Raw genomic sequence first — 21,183 nt, 5'->3', positions numbered from 1 at the left:
ATGGCATACCAGTTAAAGTCCTCTGAAATATTCCACATTTCAGTTGGAAATATTGGAGCCAGACGTCGTCTTCTAGCGCCTCTTCCTCTTTCAGGTTCAATGTAAGTCAGTTCAAAATACGACATATTCTTGTGACAAACTATCGTCGTCGGGCATTCTTCGCATGCCACACTAACATCAGTTACTGGTAAGAAAAAAGCAAGTGCTGTAAAGCACCATCTTTAGACGAAATACATCTGTATTATATTGGACTTCATCCTAGCTCAAGTTTTCGGTAGAGGTTTTGAGAAAAATTAAATAACCAGTTAACCAGTTAAAAACCTTTATGTCAGGAAACCTTGAAATAAGGCTATTCATGAGGGCTTTTTCGAAGTACATCATATACCTCGTAGGCTGAATATCAGGGTGAACAGTAGATAAGAAAACAACCTATCATGAGTTGCTTGCCGCTTGTTTGGTAACAATGCGAAAACACGAGGTACATTCAAATTACCTATGTGCAAACTGATTGTATATAACATAATATATAGATGGACAAACACAAAGTGCCATCGCCAGCCCAATCACTAATTTTAACGAGATCATCCAGCCCGATTGATGAGGCGAAAATTAGCATTCTTTCCCCATCCTCTACGCCAGTATCACATTGCAAAAATGGTTCCCGATTCAAATTTGCAGTACAACAGCGGGGCATCAAAACCATATCTTTCTGATGGAATAAGGGGAGCATACTATTCTGCTGTCGCCACCAACGAATGCTTCGTGATAAACTTGATGTTGCTGGCAGCCCAGCCAACGCCTCATCTTGTAGAGAAGAACATTCTGTCGCAATCAATTCTCGCGGTCTCTAGCGATGACAAGGCTTTCACTTATAGAACAAAGGACAATTCTCGATTTCGCTTTATTCACAGCGCCGTGAAAGTGCTCCCTTGTTTAGAAGATACTATTCTAATGGGTCCTCCTTATCCATCGTCTGTACATCTTCGCTCCACATAGCCATACTTTTCTTGATTTATCTGCATTCTGTCTGCGAAAATTATAACGTTGTTATCATCCACAAGCTCATTAGCTCCTCGCTGAGATTTTTATAATATGGCATTGTGAGATCTAAAGAAATTTTTAAAACGGTTGAAAAGTTAAGTACAAAACCAACTAGCTTGGCAGGTACAAAATATAAAAAGAAAAATTTCGTTGAAAAGCTATGACACCGTTTCTGAGCTGTTAGCTGGACGAACAGTAAATAGCCTGAACCTTGAACTTTAGAGGAAACTAGTCAATAATTAAAGACCATTGTTAAGTGGGTTTATTTTTTTAGTACATAGCCTGAACCTTGTACTTTAGAGGAAATTAGTCAATAATTAAAGACTATTGTTAAGTGGGTTTATTTTTTTAAGTGAAAATATACCTGTTATGAGTTGTCCTATACATCAGTTGTCCTAGATATCAATAGCCCAGGTTTGAGTTGTCCGATATGAGTCCGGGATTGAGTTGTCCTGGTATCAGTTGCGCTAAACCCTATGAATTACTGACAAACTTCATAAAATTTATTCCATCTCCTAACAGCGTTAATCCAAACATCATTACTCTGGGCAATCTGTCGGGGAAAATTCTGCATGGTTTTGATGATTTTCAAGAGATTAGCCATTAGGTAAGCAAGCCCTATTATAGTAAATGACTTTACATATAGGTTGCTTCCTATAACCCCTATAACCAGAAATTTTCGGTTGAGAGAAAGGAAATGCCAAGTTCGAATCCCCTGAAAATTCTATTAAGCCTAACGCCAACTCTACGCTTGAAAATTAAATTCGGGCAAAACCTTCATGAATATTGACCAAAACTCATCTGACTTAATCTAACCACAAACTTAATTCATTTTCTTTTTAACTAAAATTCTAAAGTAAAATATACCAAGACGCCACACCTGCACAAATTTAATTTGTTTTAGCGCTGGATATTGTTTGATGGCGTAAACATTCCTAATTTCCTCAAGCGCTAGAGAGCTTCTGCAAACTTAGAGAGGGAGATAGACAAGCACATTTAAACACCTAATACCTATCTGAACTTACAAGAAAACTAAGCATCAGATTAAGTCTATACCACCTGAAAGAAAATTTGATTAGTTGGCATCTACAAAACCACCCAAGAACCTGCATAGTAGGTCTTACGACCTACTATGCAGAACATGGGGGCTCCCCCACCCCTCAGGGGCACCCCCTAAAGGGGTGGAGGATAAGATTAAATTGTGCAGGAACAGTATATACAAATTTAAACTTAAATTTACGCCAAATTAAAAGTAAAATTGACAAAAATGACAAACAAAACTTGGAAAAAGAAAAAAATAGCTCCTGCATACCTGTTGCTAAAGAGAGCAGCTTTATCATACGTGAAGCTTTACCGTCAGAACAGGAACTCTGAGTCAAACTTACCAAAAACATCCTGGAAAAGAAAAAGCTTTAGAGCTGTGAGCGACTTACTCTAAATCTAGTAAATTTGGGGCGTTTACTCGGGTCAAATTTTGGGTAACTGCCCAAAGAAATAGTTACAATAACTGCCAAGGATTTGTACTAGACTAAACATGCAGCAAGATTCGAAAGTCCCCACAACAAAAATACAATGTTAGCAATAATATGGAAAAGTTCAGGTGTTACCTAGCAGAAGCCCGGGGTTTATAATAACTTATAGTAACAACCGATGGAACTCTCAAGCGCCAATTGTAGTCTAGTCGCGTGACAAAACAGTTTTTAAGTAAAAGCTTAACAACAAAACCAATTACGCTACAACAAATTAAAAAGGAATTGAACACGCCACTCCTGAGACAAAACCAGGATCATTAAATCATTTAGCAAACTCCCGTTAAACGTCAACCGCCCCGAACGATGTTACAGTCACAACTCACAGGTCCCAAGTTCCAAACGTCCGAACTAGAACGATACGATGTTGTCATTTGCCAAGGACTCTAAAGTCTTAGCAGTGTCTCGCTTCTCGGAACGTGACCGAATGCGATCTATAGATATCCTTGAAATTGCTAATTTTGCAAGTATTATTTTTACTTCCTGCTCCCTTCTTTTACTTGCCTTTCATGGAAGTTTAAAATACAGCACATGAATAGTTTTCCTGAACGTAACTCGTAATTTCTTTTAGGGCTCAGGAAATAATTTGTAGCATAAGCCTGTCGCATGTTTCTTTTCGTCACTTTGATGAAATAACTTTTAATTCGCGTGGATTTTTTCATCACGATATATAATGAAATATTCTATATATACGTATATACACACAAACACATGCACACACTCACATATATATATATATATATATATATATATATATATATATATATATATATATATATATATATATATATATATATATATATATATATATATATATATATATATATATATATATATATATATATATATATATATATGTGTGTGTGTATATGTATGTATGTATAATGTATATGTGTGTTGTATGCGTACATATAATTGAAAAAATTACATAATAATTGCTACACTGTTATATGATTTGCAAACAAGAACAAATGAATATTACTATAATTGCATTACTGCTGTGAAAATGACACCTGATTTTTTTTATGAAGGCTTTTTGTATTTTTTTTTTTATTACTGAAATATCCAGGCTGCTATTTGCGGCTGCTGTTTATCTTAGACAAGGGATTAACTGCCTCCTTCGAGTAAAAATTGAAAATCCCCGTTTTGGGTATTTGTTTAAAATATTTCTATTGCTTTTTTCGTTTTCCCTTTGTTCACGTACAAACGTTTTATTCTACGATATATATATATATATATATATATATATATATATATATATATATATATATATATATATATATATATATATATATATATATATATATATGTGTGTTTGTATGTATGTATATATATATATATATATATATATATATATATATATATATATATATATATATATATATATATATATATATATATATATATACTGTATATATATATATATATTATATTATGTATATTTATACATATATATACAGTATATATATATATGTATGTATATATACATACATACTGGATACATACACACACTAAAACAAAGGGGCTACCAACAGGTCTCATGGGCCATAAAATTCTTAGCTGCTATCAGCTGAGCCACTGTTATGTTGGGATATCATTTAAAACATCTGTTATGCAAATGTGTGCAGCCTGCAAGGTAAATCCCTAGGTACTGTCAAGTACTTGGATCCCACCTGTCGTCTGTGACTTTTGTGAGGGTCAGTTTGTAGCGCCTCTGCCTTTCTTCAGAGTTCTGTGTTCGGTCCTGATTCGAGGGAATATACTATACTGATTGAGAAAAACTCCTACTTCTACTTTTCGCTTTCATCATAATTTATCAGGTTGCAGAGTAAATCCCTACGCCTTACCCCTTCTTGTGTGTCCCCTGACCTCCATATCTGTCTCTTGTGGCTGGGCTTTACTACCCCTTTTGTGATTTCACCACTTGTTTGCCGGCGATCTTCACATGTAACGATGTGCCTCGTCTCCAGGTTGCGTTCCTTGTAAATGTTAGTAGCCATTAGTCTTGAAGACTTCTCCACCTCTTCCGAGAACTAGTCAATAAATCGTTTATTTCAGTATACTTTGTCTCTCCATTTCTTCGACAATCTCGAAATACCTCATCCTAAAGGAAATGAAAGCTGTGTATAATATTAATGGAATTAGTTGTCCAGTGTGCGCAGAAGGCTTCTGACAAGAGTACAACACCTGCGATTTCCAAAGAGAACTTCACATACGCAAGAGCAGGAGAAAACTTCGAAGAAGAAAGGTTTCTTATTTCAAAAGTCACATTTTTTCTAAGCTAGCCTGCAACAAGGAATTTCCGATTAAAAGGCTTCAGGCTTCTGTTACGAGTACTTGTATAGGTTTTTCATTGCAAGTTTACTAACTTGATCAGTGGTCAACAGCATTTTATTATATCGGTATTAATGAGTATTAATATGACAGAGAATTTAATTATTCCTTTGCAATATAAAACAATATTTCATCAGTCCTCCCTTCCCCCTCCCAACACAAAATGTGAATTTTTTTTCACGATTATCTCCATTGATAGCAATAAAATAATTGAACAATATTGGTCAAACAGAGATAAAAGTATTAAACCCATCGGAGATTCTTCCTTCCACGAGTGCCTGAAAACGCACATGATTTCCAAGTTAAAATGGCAGACGACCGTTAAATAATCAAATGGAGTCAGGTGTATCAAGAAATATATCAGTTGAGCTCGAAGAAAAGTCAGTTCCGTTGAGAGAGATAATTAGACGTACTTACTTTCAGAAATGCCTTTTTTTTTATATCCTATTAGTACTCAGAAATAATAAGGGGAAAGCTTCTAATCCTGCTGTGTTAAGGAGAATATTAATTCGTATTTTCTCAATCTGGAATTGTATATACTGAACTCTCCGACGTTTAGGAAATTTAGTGTTCCTTATTTTCAAGAATAATGAATTTTATATTCTATACACTATATAATTATGAGACTATTTTAATCTCTAAATTAACACAACTGTATTCTGTAACACATAACTATTTTAACATGAACAGACACGGCCAAAGATACCACCGTCCATTCCTCGATATAACGAGAAGTAAAGGTACCTGTAATACTTGTTATAGTCAAGAATTTTTTTTATTATATTGCTAATGGAAGATGTATTATTTCGATTTTAGTGAAAATGGGATGAAATAGCATTACCGTATTTAACAAGAAATGACACGTGCCTTGAGATAAAAAGAAATCAGCGTACTGCATACTAAAAGTATTTCGTTTATTTTCAAAAATAATGTGAATTGACGTAACTTGCGATTAGGTGGAAATATTATATGCATATCGAGATAAAGAAAAACTATTGTTAAATATTCACTGCATATATCTAATTATTCTGATGTCTACGAATTGCTTTTGTGACTCACAATACAGAAAAGGTATTGTACGATATTAGAAAAAAAAAAAAAAAAAATATATATATATATATATATATATATATATATATATATATATATATATATATATATATATATATATATATATATATATATATATTTTTTAGACCAAATCTATTTGAACCACTGTAAAAGGAATGTCTTTACAATTAAATACATCTGTAGTAAATCTTGGGAAATATCCCAGGATATTGTTTTAGAAACCGCTTAGTTAATAAAATGGTAATGTTTTCCTAGGGCTAACTAAATTTTTCAACTAGAATTCTTTAAAAACCTTTCGATAGTTCTGTCAGTTTTGCCGAATGTCCAAGCACTTACCCAGAATGCATACCCTGACCTTTCCACAGGAACATTCGTTCGGAGATGCCGTGATACCTTCTAAATTATTAGGGCTTTAGGCAATATATAATAAAACGTTTCAGGCGATATATAATTTATCAAAAAAATAGAAAAAAAAGACATACAACTTATAGTAAGGGTTAGGCTGGTATGTTCCCATAATTAATAATGCGTACCAGAACGCTGAAAGAACAGCATCATTATTCATTTTCTATCAAGGCTTTTTGCCCTCACATCAACATTATATCATAGATCGAGTAACACGAGCCTGTTTACATTTTAGTTGTTTCAGGATGAAAAGATTTCAGGCTGTTTGAATGACTAAACGTCTGGTTTGTTTATCAGACTCGATAGAATTGGTAGAAGTTAGTTGACATTCCAAATGCTTTAGCAAGTACCCTATACAAAGACTTTTACTTACTCAAGGTAATGGAAAAATTTTCACGATAAAGTATTGTGCCAAGAACACATTTTCTATAGCTTTATTTAGTCTGCAGCCGTAAAGGTAACTTATTTTAACAATACTGATTGACTCAGTATTACTGTTACAATGTATATATATAATATATACATACATACATATATTATATATATATATATATATATATATATATATATATATATATATATAACTGAAGATCTTTTACAAATTAATTGGAGTAACGGGAATCCAAACACACCTTTTATTTAATCACTGAGAGCGGAGCCCATTTAATTTAGTTAGAGGTAACGAGTCAGCTATATACTACATCCGCTTCTCAGTCGGGGGAGAGAGAGAGAGAGAGAGAGAGAGAGAGAGAGAGAGAGAGAGAGAGAGAGAGAGAGATAAATTATTCTTAACTGTACGCTATTTTACCAAAAATAATTGGTGGCATGATTTGTTAATTGTGTGAGATATTATTGAAGGATAACCTTTACTTTATAAAAGCCGGGTGAAACCAATCAAACTAGAGGTTATGCAGTAAATTCAATCCCTGGGATAGCCCCTGTGTCATCAGCGTATCTTTGGTTTTCTTTCGCTCATTCTACGCGTAGTGCTGTTAATTTGTATACGCACGCGTGTCAAAGTTACCTGTACAATTTTCACACACTTTTCCATTAAGCGCTTCATGCTACTGAGCCGGTACTCGAGCCGTTTCTTAAAAGAAAAAGAACGGACCAACATAAAAAAAAACTCTGCACCACAGAATAATTTTGGATGGAAGTTAAAATTAACAACAGTTTATTGAAACTGTCTCGCACGAGTGGGTACTTTCAAGACTTATGTGTACCGTAAGCAATAAATTGCACATTGAAGTGCGCACCCAAGTCTTCCTCCCTCCACATGAAAGGAAGCAGCATCACTAGTACCTAGGAACTAGGCACCCACGAGTGCCAACCAAAGAGATTCCCCTTTCACAATACCACTAATCTGGTGCACTGCCCACGAGTAACCTACCTAAAGTGTCTTACTTTTTTTCTTTTTCTCTTACTCATTGCATGCGCTCTGTTTCTGGGGGAGTGTCATTTCCTTTAGTACAATTGGTTTGTACTGCAAATTAGTGTTGTTCCTCGGAATACACCAGCACCCCGGTGCCACCAAGAAAGAGCCCTGTGTTTATACACAAGCTGCACCTGTGCATTGAAACAGAGTGCCAACAACAGCATGCCCACCCATAAGGTTTTGCTAACCAACGACCGCTTCATTAGTGTGATCTTTGAATGGCACACTCAGCCACAGTACCACCTATTGAAAGGTGCCATTCCATCGCAGTGTCACCAGAGTTAAGGGACATTCCCCCAAAATCACTTTAATTCCCAGGCCATTTTTTTAATACGCCCTAACCTACCAGAACCATGTCGGCAGAAAGTTACCAAACCTTCATGAATCTGGGTATGGAAGTGGGTTACACGGGAAAAGAGCTCACCAAGTGGGTACAGACGTAGCTAGACACCACACTCAAAAGGGAGAAACAAGAAAGGGAGGAGCAAAGACAGTATGAACTGGAAAAGCAAGAAAGACAAAGAAAGTACGAAGAAGCAAAAGCAGAAAGAGAAAGGGCAGAAAGAGAAGAACAAAGTCAGGAGAGAGAGGCCAGGGAAGAATGAGAAAGGGCAGACAGAGGGCAGACAGAGAAGAACAAAGGAAGGAGAGAGAAGCCAAAGAAAAATGAGAAAGGGTAGAAAGAGAAGAGCAAAGGAAGTATGAGCTAGCTCTAAAAGGAAAGGAGACCGAGATTGAGAAAGCAACAAGACAGTGCCGCAACTCTGGCCCAGCAACAAACCATTAACCCCACACCTGCTCTGCCTAACCTCCTATATCAGGTATTAATTCACTGGTACCAAAGTGGACTGATGACAAGCCAGAGGCATGGTTGGAGGAGGTAGAGGCACTTTTTGCAAACAACTCTACCACTGAGACGGAGAGAGCCTTACTTCTCTCCAAGCATATGGAAGGTAAAGTCAAGGCCGCCCTACACTTGCTGGAATAGCGGTACCAGGGGAAACATGGATGAAGTTCAGAGGGTGATTACTAAGGCCTATGAGATCACTCTGGAGAAATGGAGACAAACGTTCAGGGCTCTCCCAAAAGAGATCAGCCAGACCTGGGCTGAATGGGCCTATCACAAGACCTGATCTGGTCAGTGCTGGCTCAACTCCGTGATGTGCACTGAGTTTGAGGACCTGTTTAACAGGATGAAGCTGAAAGATTTCTTCCAGTATGCTCCTGGTCCCCTCACTGTGTACCTCAACAACAAGCAACCCAAAACACTCATGGACGGCTGATGATTTGGAAACCTATAACCATCTTCCAGTAGACCCACTGGCTCATAGTGCCACCCAGCCATCTCCCGGGGCAAGCTCACCCAAAGAACGGACTCCCTTCAGTATGCAATTACTGCCATAAAGTTGGACACTCCAAATCAAATGCCATTTTAAAAGGGGAGCTAGCAAGTAACACCCTCCTAAGTGGCCCAAGAACACAAATGGTGTCTCTCGATCCACTTCCAAGCAAACCTCATCACCTACTGACACCACAGCCAGTTAAATCCAGCCAACAAAAACTTCCTCCCTCACAGCAAAAGGAAGCTAGCAAGACACAGTATTGCTGTAAGATGTCCAAAAGGAAAGGGCACTCCACCAATTGGTTGGGATGCCCTAACAAGCAACACACACCTGTCACCAAAACTGGAAACATTCCTGGAGGCTCTGACCTCCCCCTGGGACAGGAATCTCTGTCTCAGCCCAACTCAGGCTCACCTAGGGGCTTTGCACCCCCGGGTCCCTGTTAGACACTCTTGACCTAAATCTCTGCCACTTGAGTGCCCTGAGCAGTGCCACTCTCCATCCACCACGGACATTAAGTAAGTACTGATATTGAACCCTGTGCCTGACTCTGACTTGTTGTCAGTGCCAGCACGAGATCCTGTTACTGATCCTCCTTCGGGAGATCTACCCAACATAACTGAGTTGGTCATCGCCAATTGTGACCCTCCAGCACGTGATAATCCTTCTTCCTTATCACCTTCATCCTCAGAGGATGAACCTGGAAGACCCTAATGCTACACCGTCCTGGTCAACCAGAAACTGTCCTGCCTGGACACAGAAGCTATTACTGCCCTTGCTGCGGTTGTCACAGCAGACGGAGTAGGGCGCCTTCCAGTATCCTCTAGGTCTAGGGTTACCTGTGGCTTTGCTCCCAATGGCACTTCTGGCCTATCCCCAGAGTTGGTGCCTTCATCACCTCCTAGGATGTAGATTGTTGTAGATAGACCTTGGGGGAACCCAAAAAAAGAAGACATTTATTGTCCATTGGGGAACAGTGCCTTTCCATCACAGAATGATCCTTGCACTTACCCAGAGAAAGTAGCATGAGTGATCTCTGATTAAGTAAACCTAGACAAGATCATGTAAACTAGTAGTAGTAACCTTGTAATTGTAATAGAAAGATTTTTGTTAACAGAGTAATGATAAAAACATTATCCCGTATATCAGAGCTCCTGAGCTCATGGCACACTGGGCACAGTGCCTCATCATTTAGTAGAGTATACCAGGCACCCAAAATCCAGAGGAGGTTGCTTGGGTATCTTGGGTATCTCGGTCCATGTTATACATGGAGTTGCACTGATTAACCCTTCAGGTTGCTTATTCTTTAACATTATTATGTATATCATAGCATAAGAGCTTTTGTTGTTTGTAATAATACTGCATTGTAGTTAGATAATTGTCACATAGATTGGTGATGCGGCAGCCTGATGATATGTCGTGTTAATAAAAATGTGTGTTGTACCTCTAAAACTGCCTAAGAATACTTTTCACTGTCGTTAGAAACAGCTAGTTAAATACCCACAGACACCTTGAAACTAGTGTTAGGGAACTTAAGCAAGGTAGTGAAGTTTATAGTCCAATCCTAAAAGTTAGGTAGATCACCTTAGTCATCTGCATTGCACAGGCAAGACCCATTCAGGGAGGGCAGTAACGTCACCAAGACGAGCAGTTTGTTTTAGTGCAGGCCTTCATGCCCGAAATGGAGTGAATACCTGTTTAAAAGGGGGAGCTGTCACAAATATATGATGCTCTCATCTCCCTGTTCTCTTAACATAGGGATCAGATTGCAATCTATTGGGGGGGTAGCGCCCCATACCTAAAGTGGTAGTTTAGACACAGTTTTGAGAGAAGGGTCAAGGCAGGTAGACAGATTAGATTAGTCATATGGAGGGTAGGCATACTAGTAGTTGTTTTATATCCTTGTACCAAGATCTATATCTCTGTGCTCTCCTTTCTGCTGGTCTTAACTGTCTTTTCAGGAATGTTGGCACACCCTCCTTAAGCCTTTGCCACTTCCATAGCTTGAGGGCTCATAGTCTGAACAACATTCAAAAATCAGCCAATGGAACTCAGTCCCCATAGAGGTCAGACCTAGCCTTCCTACGTCCGACTCTCAGGCCATATCTCTTTGTCTTGGCTCACTGCCACACTGTAGTTGGGGTCACAGGCGACCCAGACCACAAGCAGTCCCAGCATAGTTTAATTGAGGACCTATTGGAGCAACTAGATGTATTGCAACAGAGCACATTGCAGTTTGGATTGCCCAGTAAGACTGAAATTACCAATTACGAGCCAGTTTCAAGATTTCATCTCTCAAAGTAGAATCCCTTGTTAAATAACAGTGTGTTCCCCATATGAATTAAATTTATTAATGAAATAATCATTTGCTCAGTGACATACTGTAGAGTAAATCAGCCCTTCACTGTGATAGATTATTACAACCTTGCTACAAGCAAAACTCTGCTTCTGCAACTGAGTATCAGATTGGACTCTGTATATTCACGAGCCACAGGCTCCCATTCTGCGTTACCATTGTGTAAAATTTCAATTTCATTCTGAAAGCCAGTTAACTGTAAATTTTGTTGTAAGATTGTTGTTGCACTTGCTTGGCTGGGTTGCATACCAGTCACGATTTATTTCCCCTCCTTGATCTGTGTGAAATAAAGTAATTTAGTGGATCCACGGCTTTCAAAGTGATCTGTCCCTTTTTTTAGATGTAATTAGAAGGTAAGTCATCCCTTTGTTACATCTGCTTGCATATTTGACTCTGGGTAAGTGGCCCATAAGACATTTTCTAAATCAATATTCATTTCATCTAGGCAGACCCAACTAAATATGTATATATATATATATATATATATATATATATATATATATATATATATATATATATATATATATATGTGTGAGTGTGTGTGTGTGTGTGTGTGTGTGCGTGTGTGTGCTATTGTTTCAGTATGTGTATGAATTATATATACTGTATATATATATATATATATATATATATATATATATATATATATATATATATATATATATATATATATATATATATTTATATATATATATATATATATATATATATATATATATATATATATATATATATATATATATATATATATATATATATATAACAAAAATGCAGAACAATCAATAACAGAAAAAACTGACATCAGATAAACTTACATATAGTAAATTAATGTATACTATGTGTAAACTCGATAGAGCAATAACATAGGAGCGACTTCTCCATTAATGACAATATTCTAATAATAATGTTGCCTGATATTATACAGAAAAAAGATTTCTAATGTATGTTATGCAGTCACTCTAATTATCTATTCATGATTATGTACTAAATATATCTACAATGCTGTATAGTTAGTGTGACTGCTCATTAAGTTTAGGTTTTTGTAACATTTACAAAAGAAACTGAATAGCTATTGAAACTGCTCATTACGTCAGCAGTAATCAAAAGGAGTACATTTAAACATAAATGGACAATTGATGGCGCATTAACGGTAGCAAGCTCCGCGCTGTCTTTGTCTAAAAAATATTACAATAAAGCACGAAGGATATGAGGTTTAGGTAAAGCCATAGAGAGTATATACCTGGAGTTGCGATCTCTATACCAGTACTACGTAGTTCGGTGGTCTTCCACCAGGACGGCGCTGCAAAGCCTTGCAGCCATCTTTAACGGTCTGGTAAACCGCAAGTTGAACAGGGGCTTCCACGATTGTGAACTTTTTTTTTATCGATAATGTTTGGTGAGTCAGTGTTTAGCAAATGTTTGGGGTTTAGTGAGTAAGTGTTTAGTGAATGTTTATGAGTAAGTGTTTAGTGAATGTTTAGTTTAGGGTTTAGTGAAGATTCAGTTTAGGGTTTAATGAATTTTTTGTGAATGTTAGTGTATGTTTAGTGTGTAAACATACACTAGTATTCAGTGAACGTTTAGTGAGTGCTTAGGGTTTACTGAATGTTTTGTAAATGTTAGTGAATGTTTATTGTGTAAGTATTCATTGAACGTTTAGTGAGTGTTTAGTGAGTGTCTTGTGAAAGTTAGTGTTTAGTGAATGTTTAGTGTGTATTTACAGAATGTTTAGTGAGTGTTTAGTGTAATGAATGTTTAATGTGTAAGTGTTTAGTCAGTCTTTAGGGTTTAGTGAAGGCTTAGTGCATGTTAGTGTTTAGTGAATGTTTAGTGTGTAAGTATTCAGTGAGTGTTTAGCGAGTGTTTGGTGAATGTTTTGTGAGTGTTTAGGGTTTAGTGAATGTTTAGTGTGTGTTTAGTGAGTGCTTAGGGTTTAGTGAATATTAGTGTTTAGTGATGTTTAGTGTGTAAGTATTCAGTGACTGTGTAGTGTGTAAGTATTCAGTGAATGTTTGGTGAGTGTGTAGGGTTTAGTGAATGTTTTGTGAATGTTAGTGTTTAGTGAATGTTTAGTAAGTATTCAGTGAATGTTTAGTGAATGTTTAGTGAGTGTTTAGTGAATGTCTTGTGAAAATTAGTGTTTAATGAATGTTTAGTGTGTAAGTGTTTAGTGAGTGTTTAATGACTGATTAGTGAATATTCATTGACTGTTTAGTGTTTAATGAGTGTTTAGGGATTTAATGAGCATTTAGCGTTTAGTGAGTATTTAGTGTTTAATGAATGTTTAGGGTTTAGTGAGTGTTAGTGTAGAGTGAGTGCTAAATGAATGTTTAGTGAGTGTTTAGTGTATAGTGAGTACTTAGTGTATATTTGATGTATAGTGAATGCTTACTGAATGTTTAGTGAGTGTTTAGTGTTTAATGAATGTTCAGGATGTGAGTGTCTAGTGAATGTTTACTGAGTGTCTGGGAACAGTGAGTATTTAGTAAGGGTTTGGTGTTTTATGAGTGTCTAGTGAGCGTTCAGTGTATAGTGAGTGCCTAGTGAGTGTTGAGTATTCAGTGGGTGTTTAGTGTTATTGAGTGTGAGTGTATAGTAAGTGTGTTTAGTGAGTGTGAGTGTATAGTAAGTGTGTGTGTTTAGTGAGTGTGAGTGTATGGTAAGTGTGAGTGTTTAGTGATTGTAAGTATATTGTGAATGTTAGTGTTTAGTGATTGTATATTACTGTTTAGCTAGTGTTTAGTGATTGTATGCAAAGAAAGTCTTGTAATTTACAGGAACCATTTATGCTACACACTGTTTGGATCCAAGAGCTTATGCTTAGACTTTGACCACAATGATTGGAGTGCTTAGGCCAACATGTTTTTGTAAGGTAATTTTTCTCTGTGAAATTGGGTCAAGTAATAATAATAATAATAATAATAATAATAATAATAATAATAATAATAATAATAATAATAATAATAATAATAATAATAATAATAATGTAAATCTTCTTCACAATCCCGTGAATATGTTTATAAAATACAAAATCCACATTTATGTAAAGTACTGTATTTACAAATAAAAAATGAGCTTCAGCCTGAGCTCGAAAGCTCCTGCTCTCCTTATGTAAAGTACATTTACAAATAATAAAATTTAGAGCCTGCTCTCGAAAGCTCCTGAATATTTTATTATACAATACTTTACATAAATGTGGATTTTGTATTTTTTAATAATAATAATAATAATAATAATAATAATAATAACAAAAATAAAAATAATAAAATTAATAGTAATAATAATAAGATAATAATACTAGTAAAAAAGATAAAAATAATAATAGGAATAATAAAGTATAGTACCATGAGCTGGACCAAGACCTTTCAATATGGCCGCCCGAGGTCGCAGGCTCGGCAGGGAGATCGCAGACTCCAGTGATTGGCACTCTATGGTTTGTACCCTCAAGCAAGGGGACTCAAACCCAAGACCTTGGAAGGCCATGGTACAATGGCTAAGGCACAGTCCAAGGTTGGACCTTTTACACATACACACACACACACACGCATATATACATATGTGTGTGTATGTGTGTGTGCGTGTAAAAGGCCATATAGCTGTAGACTTCTTAGTTGCAATCAAGGGGGACATCTAGGAAAAGGCATACGTTTATCATATCACAGTTTATTACTTAGCAATGTCACATTGCATCATCAAGGCTGAACTGAGCTAAAAAGACATTTTAGCTCAGTTTACCCTTGATGATTCAATGTGACATTGCTAAATGCCGTCGGCAATAATAAAGTGTGATATGATATACTATGTCTTTTTGGATGCCCCTTTGATAAATATATATATATATATATATATATATATATATATATATATATATATATATATATATATATATATATATATATATATATATTTGTAATTTCCACAATGGTCCCGTGGATGAAGTATATAATAAGTCCTCACGTGAAAATGAAAGGAATTGGTACCAAGACTTTCAACTTTTATTCCAAAGTCATCTTCAGGGTACTGAAGATATATATATATATATATATATATATATATATATATATATATATATATATATATATATATATATATATATATATATATATATATATATATAGTCTCAAAATTGGGCGGCTACTTGGAAATCTTAGCTTAATGATAAACAATATTGCCAAGACCAGGAAGAACATTCTTTATTGTACGAGCTTTCGAGGTATAAAACCTCATCATCAGGTTTCCCCTTTCCAAACCACCCTTTTCTGCCATTAGAGAACACAGTTTAGCACAGGACCATCCTTTCACTGACCTGGATTTTCGGGTACTGTCTTTTTGTTCAAATAGACCGGACCTTTTAATTTCAGAGTCGCTGATTATTAAAAAGATGAAGCCGGAATTGAACAACAACTCGTCTGGTATTCAACTAGCTATCGTGTAATTTCATAGTAGGTACTCAATTAGGTCGTTAAATATTTTACTTTGTGAGTGGTAGTTTGTTTACATTTCACCTTAGTTTTATTTTCATATTTTTATGTTTGTGTTTTTAATTTTTCGTTATTTTACGTCTTACCCTTTTAGTTTGTATTTACTTGTTCGTTTTATATATTTCGTTAATATTTTTGCTGAAGATTTATTATGACAATTCATTTGATTGTAATTTTATTGAATCTCATCCTTGTCGGTTTTTCAGCCTGATGATGAGGTTTTATATCTCGAAAGCTCGTACTATAAAGAATGTTCTTCCTGGTCTTGGCAATATTATTTATCATTAATATATATATATATATATATATATATATATATATATATATATATATATATATATATTGTTTCGAGGGTTAATTTGATGTTTCCTTAGCAACATTCTTCGGGGTGCAACGTCCATGCCTACATGATTTTGGGTAGAAGAGACTCTTCAACCTTTGTAAGCAACGCTTCTGGGAGAATGTTTGGTGAGTGCCTTCCTCCGAAGAAGTAGCCTCTGGGTCGAACCTTTCCCTTCAAGGCTGCCCTCAAGAGACTGGCGAGCGTTGGTGGTTTTTGGGCCTTATCCTTGAAGTTTTTGGGCCCCTCTCTGGGCCCACTTCCCCAGTCTGGCAGGATAACTGCCTTTCTCCAAGGAAGCATCCTCTGGGTCAGACCCTTACCTACAAGGCTGCCCTCAAAAGACTGGCAAGCCTTAGGGGATTTTGGGGCCCACTCTTGAGGGGCTTGGGCCCTCTCCAGTCCTACTTCCCAGCTTGGCAGGATGCCTTCCTTCCTCCGAGGAAGCAGCCTCTGGGTAGGACCCTTCCCTTCACTATACTCTTTGCTTTCTCTTACCCAACTCTTCAAATATGACAGTTGCTCTCTCTGAAGGCTTCCAGACTATTTGAAGCATCTTGGAGATTGTTCCTGGAGACTGTGGAGTTCGGCGCATATGCGAATTGCATTTCTCTCACTCTTCCAGTAGCTGGAGACTGAAGGATTCCAAAATGTCTTCAAGGAAAATCCCAAAGGTTTTAGATCATTTTAACATCCCATTAACCATTACTTAGAGTTTTCTTTTTCTGACACATAAGCAATTTCTTTACTTTAATGCATCGTCTTCTTTAATCTCATGGGATTCCCTTTTACTGATATATATAGATATCTCCCGACGATGAGAGAAGACTTATAGGTATTCTTGAAGAGTCTTCATGACTACAGGATCCTTTGAAGCAGTCTTCGCTCCTGAAGCTTTCCTGGAAAATCCAACAGGAGTTTCCAAAGGCTTCAATGCCTGGAGATAGTCTTGAAGCCTTCGGAAGCCCCAGAAGGCTCCAGAATTCATCTCCAAGAACGTAGGCTTATTCATCTCCAAAAACCTGGGTTTCCCCCAAAGATATCTTTGAAGCCTTTCATCTCTGATTTCTTCTCCATAAAACTTTGTTCTTTAGTATTGTGCAAGAAATCCAAAGGCTACAGAACCTGGAGATTGTCTTGAAACCTTCTGAAGCCCAGAAGTCTCCGGAATTCCCAGAAACTTTCAGAATTCCCAGATTGCCTACTGTCACCCCTGGGATGACAACAATGATCTAGACAAGATCCACTTGGAACATAGAGGGTATATACATGGAGCTGTGATCTCTATACCAGTACTACATAGTTCGGTGGTCTTCCACCAGGACGCTGCTTCAAAGCCTTGCGTCCATCTTTAAAGGTCTGGTCACCTGCAAATTCGACAGGGCCTTAGTGTGATTGTAAATTTTTTTTATCATTAATGTTTAATGAGTAAGTGTCTAGCAAAGGTTTAGGTTTAGTGCATAAGTGTTTATAGAATGTTTATGAGTAAGTGTTTAGTACAGGGTTTAGTGAGTATTTTGTGAATGTGAGTGAATGTTTAGTGTGTAAATATTCAGTGAATGTTTAGTGAGTGTTTAGGGTTTAGTGAATGTCTTGTGAATGTTAGTGAATATTATTGCATAAGTATTCAGAGAATGTTTAGTGAGTATTTAGGGTTTAGTGAATGTTTTGTGAATGTTAGTGAATGTTTAGTGAGTAAGTATTCACTGAATGTTTATTAAGTGTTTAGTGAATGCTTTGTGAATGTTAGTGAATGTTTAGTGTGTAAATATTCAGCGTATATTTAGTGAATGTTTAGTGAATGTCTTGTGAATGCTAGTTGTTAGAGTATGTTTAGCGTGTAAGTATTAAGTGAATGTTTATTGTGTAAGTATTCAGTGAATGCTTAGTGTGTAAGCATTCAGTGATATGTTTAATGAGTGTTTAGGGTTTAGTGAATGTTTTGTGAATGTCGGTGTTTAGAGTATATTTAGTGTGTAAGCATTCAGTGAACGTTTAGTGACTGCCTTCCTCCGAGGAAGTAGCCTCTGGGTCAAACCCTTCCCTTCAAGGCTGCCCTCAAGAGACTGTCAATCCTTGGGGGGCTTTTGGGCCTCATCCTTAAAGTTTTTGGGCCCCTCTCTGGCCCACTCCCCCAGCCTAGCAGGATACCTGCCTTCCTCCAAGGACCCTTCCCTTCAAAGATGCCCTCAAAAGACTGGCGAGTCTTGGGGATTTTTGGGGCCCATTCTTGGGCCCTCTCCAGGCCTGCTTCCCCAGCCTGGCAGGATACCCTCCTTCCTCCGAGGAAGCAGCCTCTGGGTAGGACCCTCCCCTTCACTATACTCTTTGCTTTCTCTTACCCAACTCTTCAAATATGACACTTGCTCTCTCTCAAGGATTCCAGGCTATCTGAAGCATCTCGGAGATTGTTCCTGGAGACTATGAGGTTCGGTGCATACATGAATTGCATTTCTTTCGCTCTTCCAGGAGATGGAGACTGAAGGATTCCAAAATGTCTTCAAGGAAAATCCCAAAGATTTAAGATCATTTTAACGTCACGTTAACCATTACTTAGAGTTCTTTTTTGACACATAAACAGTTTCTTTACTTTAACGAGTCGTCTTCTTTAATCTTATGGGATTCACTTTTACTGATATATATAGATATCTCCCGACGACTTGAGAAGATTTATAGGTATTCTTGAAGAGTCTTCTCGACTACAGAATTCTTTGAAGCAGTCTTCAGCTCCTGAAGCTTTCCTGGAGAATCCAACAGGAGTTTCCAAAGGCTTCAGTGCCTAGAGATTGCCTTCAAGCCTTCGGAAGCCCAAGAAGGCTCCAGAATTCATCTCCAAGAATGTAGGCTTATTCATCGCCAAAAACTTGGGCTTCCTCCAAAGAAATCTTCAAAGCCTTTCGTCTCTGATTTCATCTCCATAAAACTTTGTTCTTTAGTATTGTGCAAGAAATTCCAAGGGTACAGAGCCTGGAGGTTGTCTTGAAGCCTTCTGAAGCCCAGAAGCCTCTGGAATTCCCAGAAACTTTCGGAATTCCCAGATTCCCTACTGTCACCCCTGGGATGACAACAATGATTCAGACAAGATCCACTTGGAACATAGAGGGTATAAACCTGGAGTTGTGATCTCTATACCACTATTACACAGCTCGGTGGTCTTCCACCAGGACGCTGCAGCAAAGCCTTGCATCCATCTTTAAAGGTCTGGTAGCCTGCAAATTCAACAGGGGCTTAGTGTGATTGTGATTTTTTCAACATTAATTTTGTAATGAGTAAGTGTTTAGCAAATGTTTATGGTTTAGTGCATAAGTGTTTAGAGAATGTTTATGAGTAATTGTTTAGTTTAGGGTTTAGTGAATGTTTAGTTTAGGGTTAGTGAATGTTTTGTGAATGTGAGTGAATGTTTAGTGTGTAAGTGTTCAGGGGATGTTTAGTGAGTGTTTAGGTTTTAGTGAATGTTTTGTGAATGTTAGTGAATGTTTATTGTGTAAGTATTCAGTGAATGTTTAGTGAGTGTTTAGGGTTTAGTAAATGTTTTGTGAATGTTAGTGAATGTTAGTGAATGTTTAGTGTGTAAGTATTAAGTGAATGTTTACTTAGTGTTTAGTGAATGTTTTGTGAATGTTAGTGAATGTTTAGTGTGTAAGTATTCGGTGAATGTTTAGTCAGTGTTTAGTGAATGTCTTGCGAATGTTAGTGCTTAGTGAATGTTTAGTGTATAAGTGTTCAGAGAATGTTTAGTGAGTGTTTAGGATTTAGTGAATGTTTAGTGTGTAAATGTTTAGTGAGTGTTTAGGGTTTAGTGAAGTTTTATTGCATGTTAGTGTTTAATGAATGTTTAGTGTGTAAGTATTCAGTGAATGTTTAGTGTGTAAGTATTCAGTGAATGTTTAATGGGTTTTTAGGGTTTAGTGAATGTTTTGTGAATGTTTGGTTTAGAGGATGTTTAGTGTGTAAACATTTAGTGAATGTTTAGTGAATGTTTAGTGTGTGTTTAGTGAGTGCTCAGGGTATAGTGAATGTTTAGTGAATGGTAGTGTTAAGTGAACGTTCTGTGTGTAAGCATTCAGTAAATGTTTAGTGAGTGTTTATGATTTAGTGAGTGTTTTGTGAATGTTAGTGTTTAGTGAATGTTTAGTAAGTATTCAGTGATTGTTTAGTGCATGTCTTGTAAAAATAAGTGTTTAGCGAATGTTTAGTGTTTAGTGAGTGTTTAATGAGTGATTAGTGAATGTCCATTGACTATTTAGTGTTTAATGAGTGTTTAGGGATTTAATGAGCAATTAGGGTTTAGTGAATATTTAATGTTTAATGAGTGTTTGGAGATTAGCGAGTGTTTAGTGAATGATTAGTGAGTGTTTAATGTATAGTGAGTACTTAGTGAATGTTTAGTGTATAGCGGGTACTTAGTGAATGCTTAGTGAGTGATTAGTGTTTAATGAATGTTTAGGATTAGTTGAGTGTTTAGCGAATATTTACTGAGTGTTTGGGGTACAGTGAGTATTTAGTGAGCGTTTAGCATTTTATGAGTGTTTAGTAAGCATTTAGTGGATGGTGAGTGCTTAGTGAGTGTTGAGTATTCAGTGAGTGTTTAGTGTTATTAAGTGTGAGTGTTGAGTGTGAGTGTATAGTGTGTGTTTAGTGAGTGTGAGTGTATAGTGTGTGTTTAGAAAGTGTGAGTGTTTAGTAAGTGTGAGTGTTTAGTGAGTGTAAGCATATTGTGAATGTAAGTGTTTAGTGATTGTTCATTACTGTTTAGATAGTGCTGAGCGACTGTATGCAAACAAAGTTCTGTAATTTACAGGAACCATTTATGCTAGACACTGCTTAGATCCAGGAACTGATGCTTAG

At 36.7% G+C, this 21,183-nt stretch overlaps 1 protein-coding gene across 2 annotated transcripts in view; it reads right to left on the bottom strand.

The window, feature by feature from the left end:
- Positions 1 to 368: 368 nt before the first annotated feature.
- Positions 369 to 21,183, bottom strand: part of LOC136838340 (uncharacterized) — a 77,972-nt gene continuing 57,157 nt past the window's right edge. The window contains exons 3-5 of one of the 2 annotated variants that reach the window (XR_010852945.1): positions 2,354 to 2,436; positions 1,406 to 1,594; positions 369 to 1,027 (exon numbers count right to left, since the gene is read on the bottom strand). Coding sequence is in view for 1 of the 2 variants with exons in the window: in XM_067103254.1 (XP_066959355.1) it covers positions 2,398 to 2,436 (39 nt within the window). In the remaining variant the exon portion in view is untranslated. The remainder of the gene's footprint in view (positions 1,028 to 1,405; positions 1,595 to 2,353; positions 2,437 to 21,183) is intronic. The other variant, XM_067103254.1, reaches the window with a different exon arrangement.

Source organism: Macrobrachium rosenbergii, chromosome 4 (assembly GCF_040412425.1).
Source record: "Macrobrachium rosenbergii isolate ZJJX-2024 chromosome 4, ASM4041242v1, whole genome shotgun sequence".
Taxonomy (NCBI): Eukaryota; Metazoa; Arthropoda; class Malacostraca; order Decapoda; family Palaemonidae; genus Macrobrachium; species Macrobrachium rosenbergii.
This window is presented reverse-complemented; position numbering and strand designations above follow the sequence as displayed.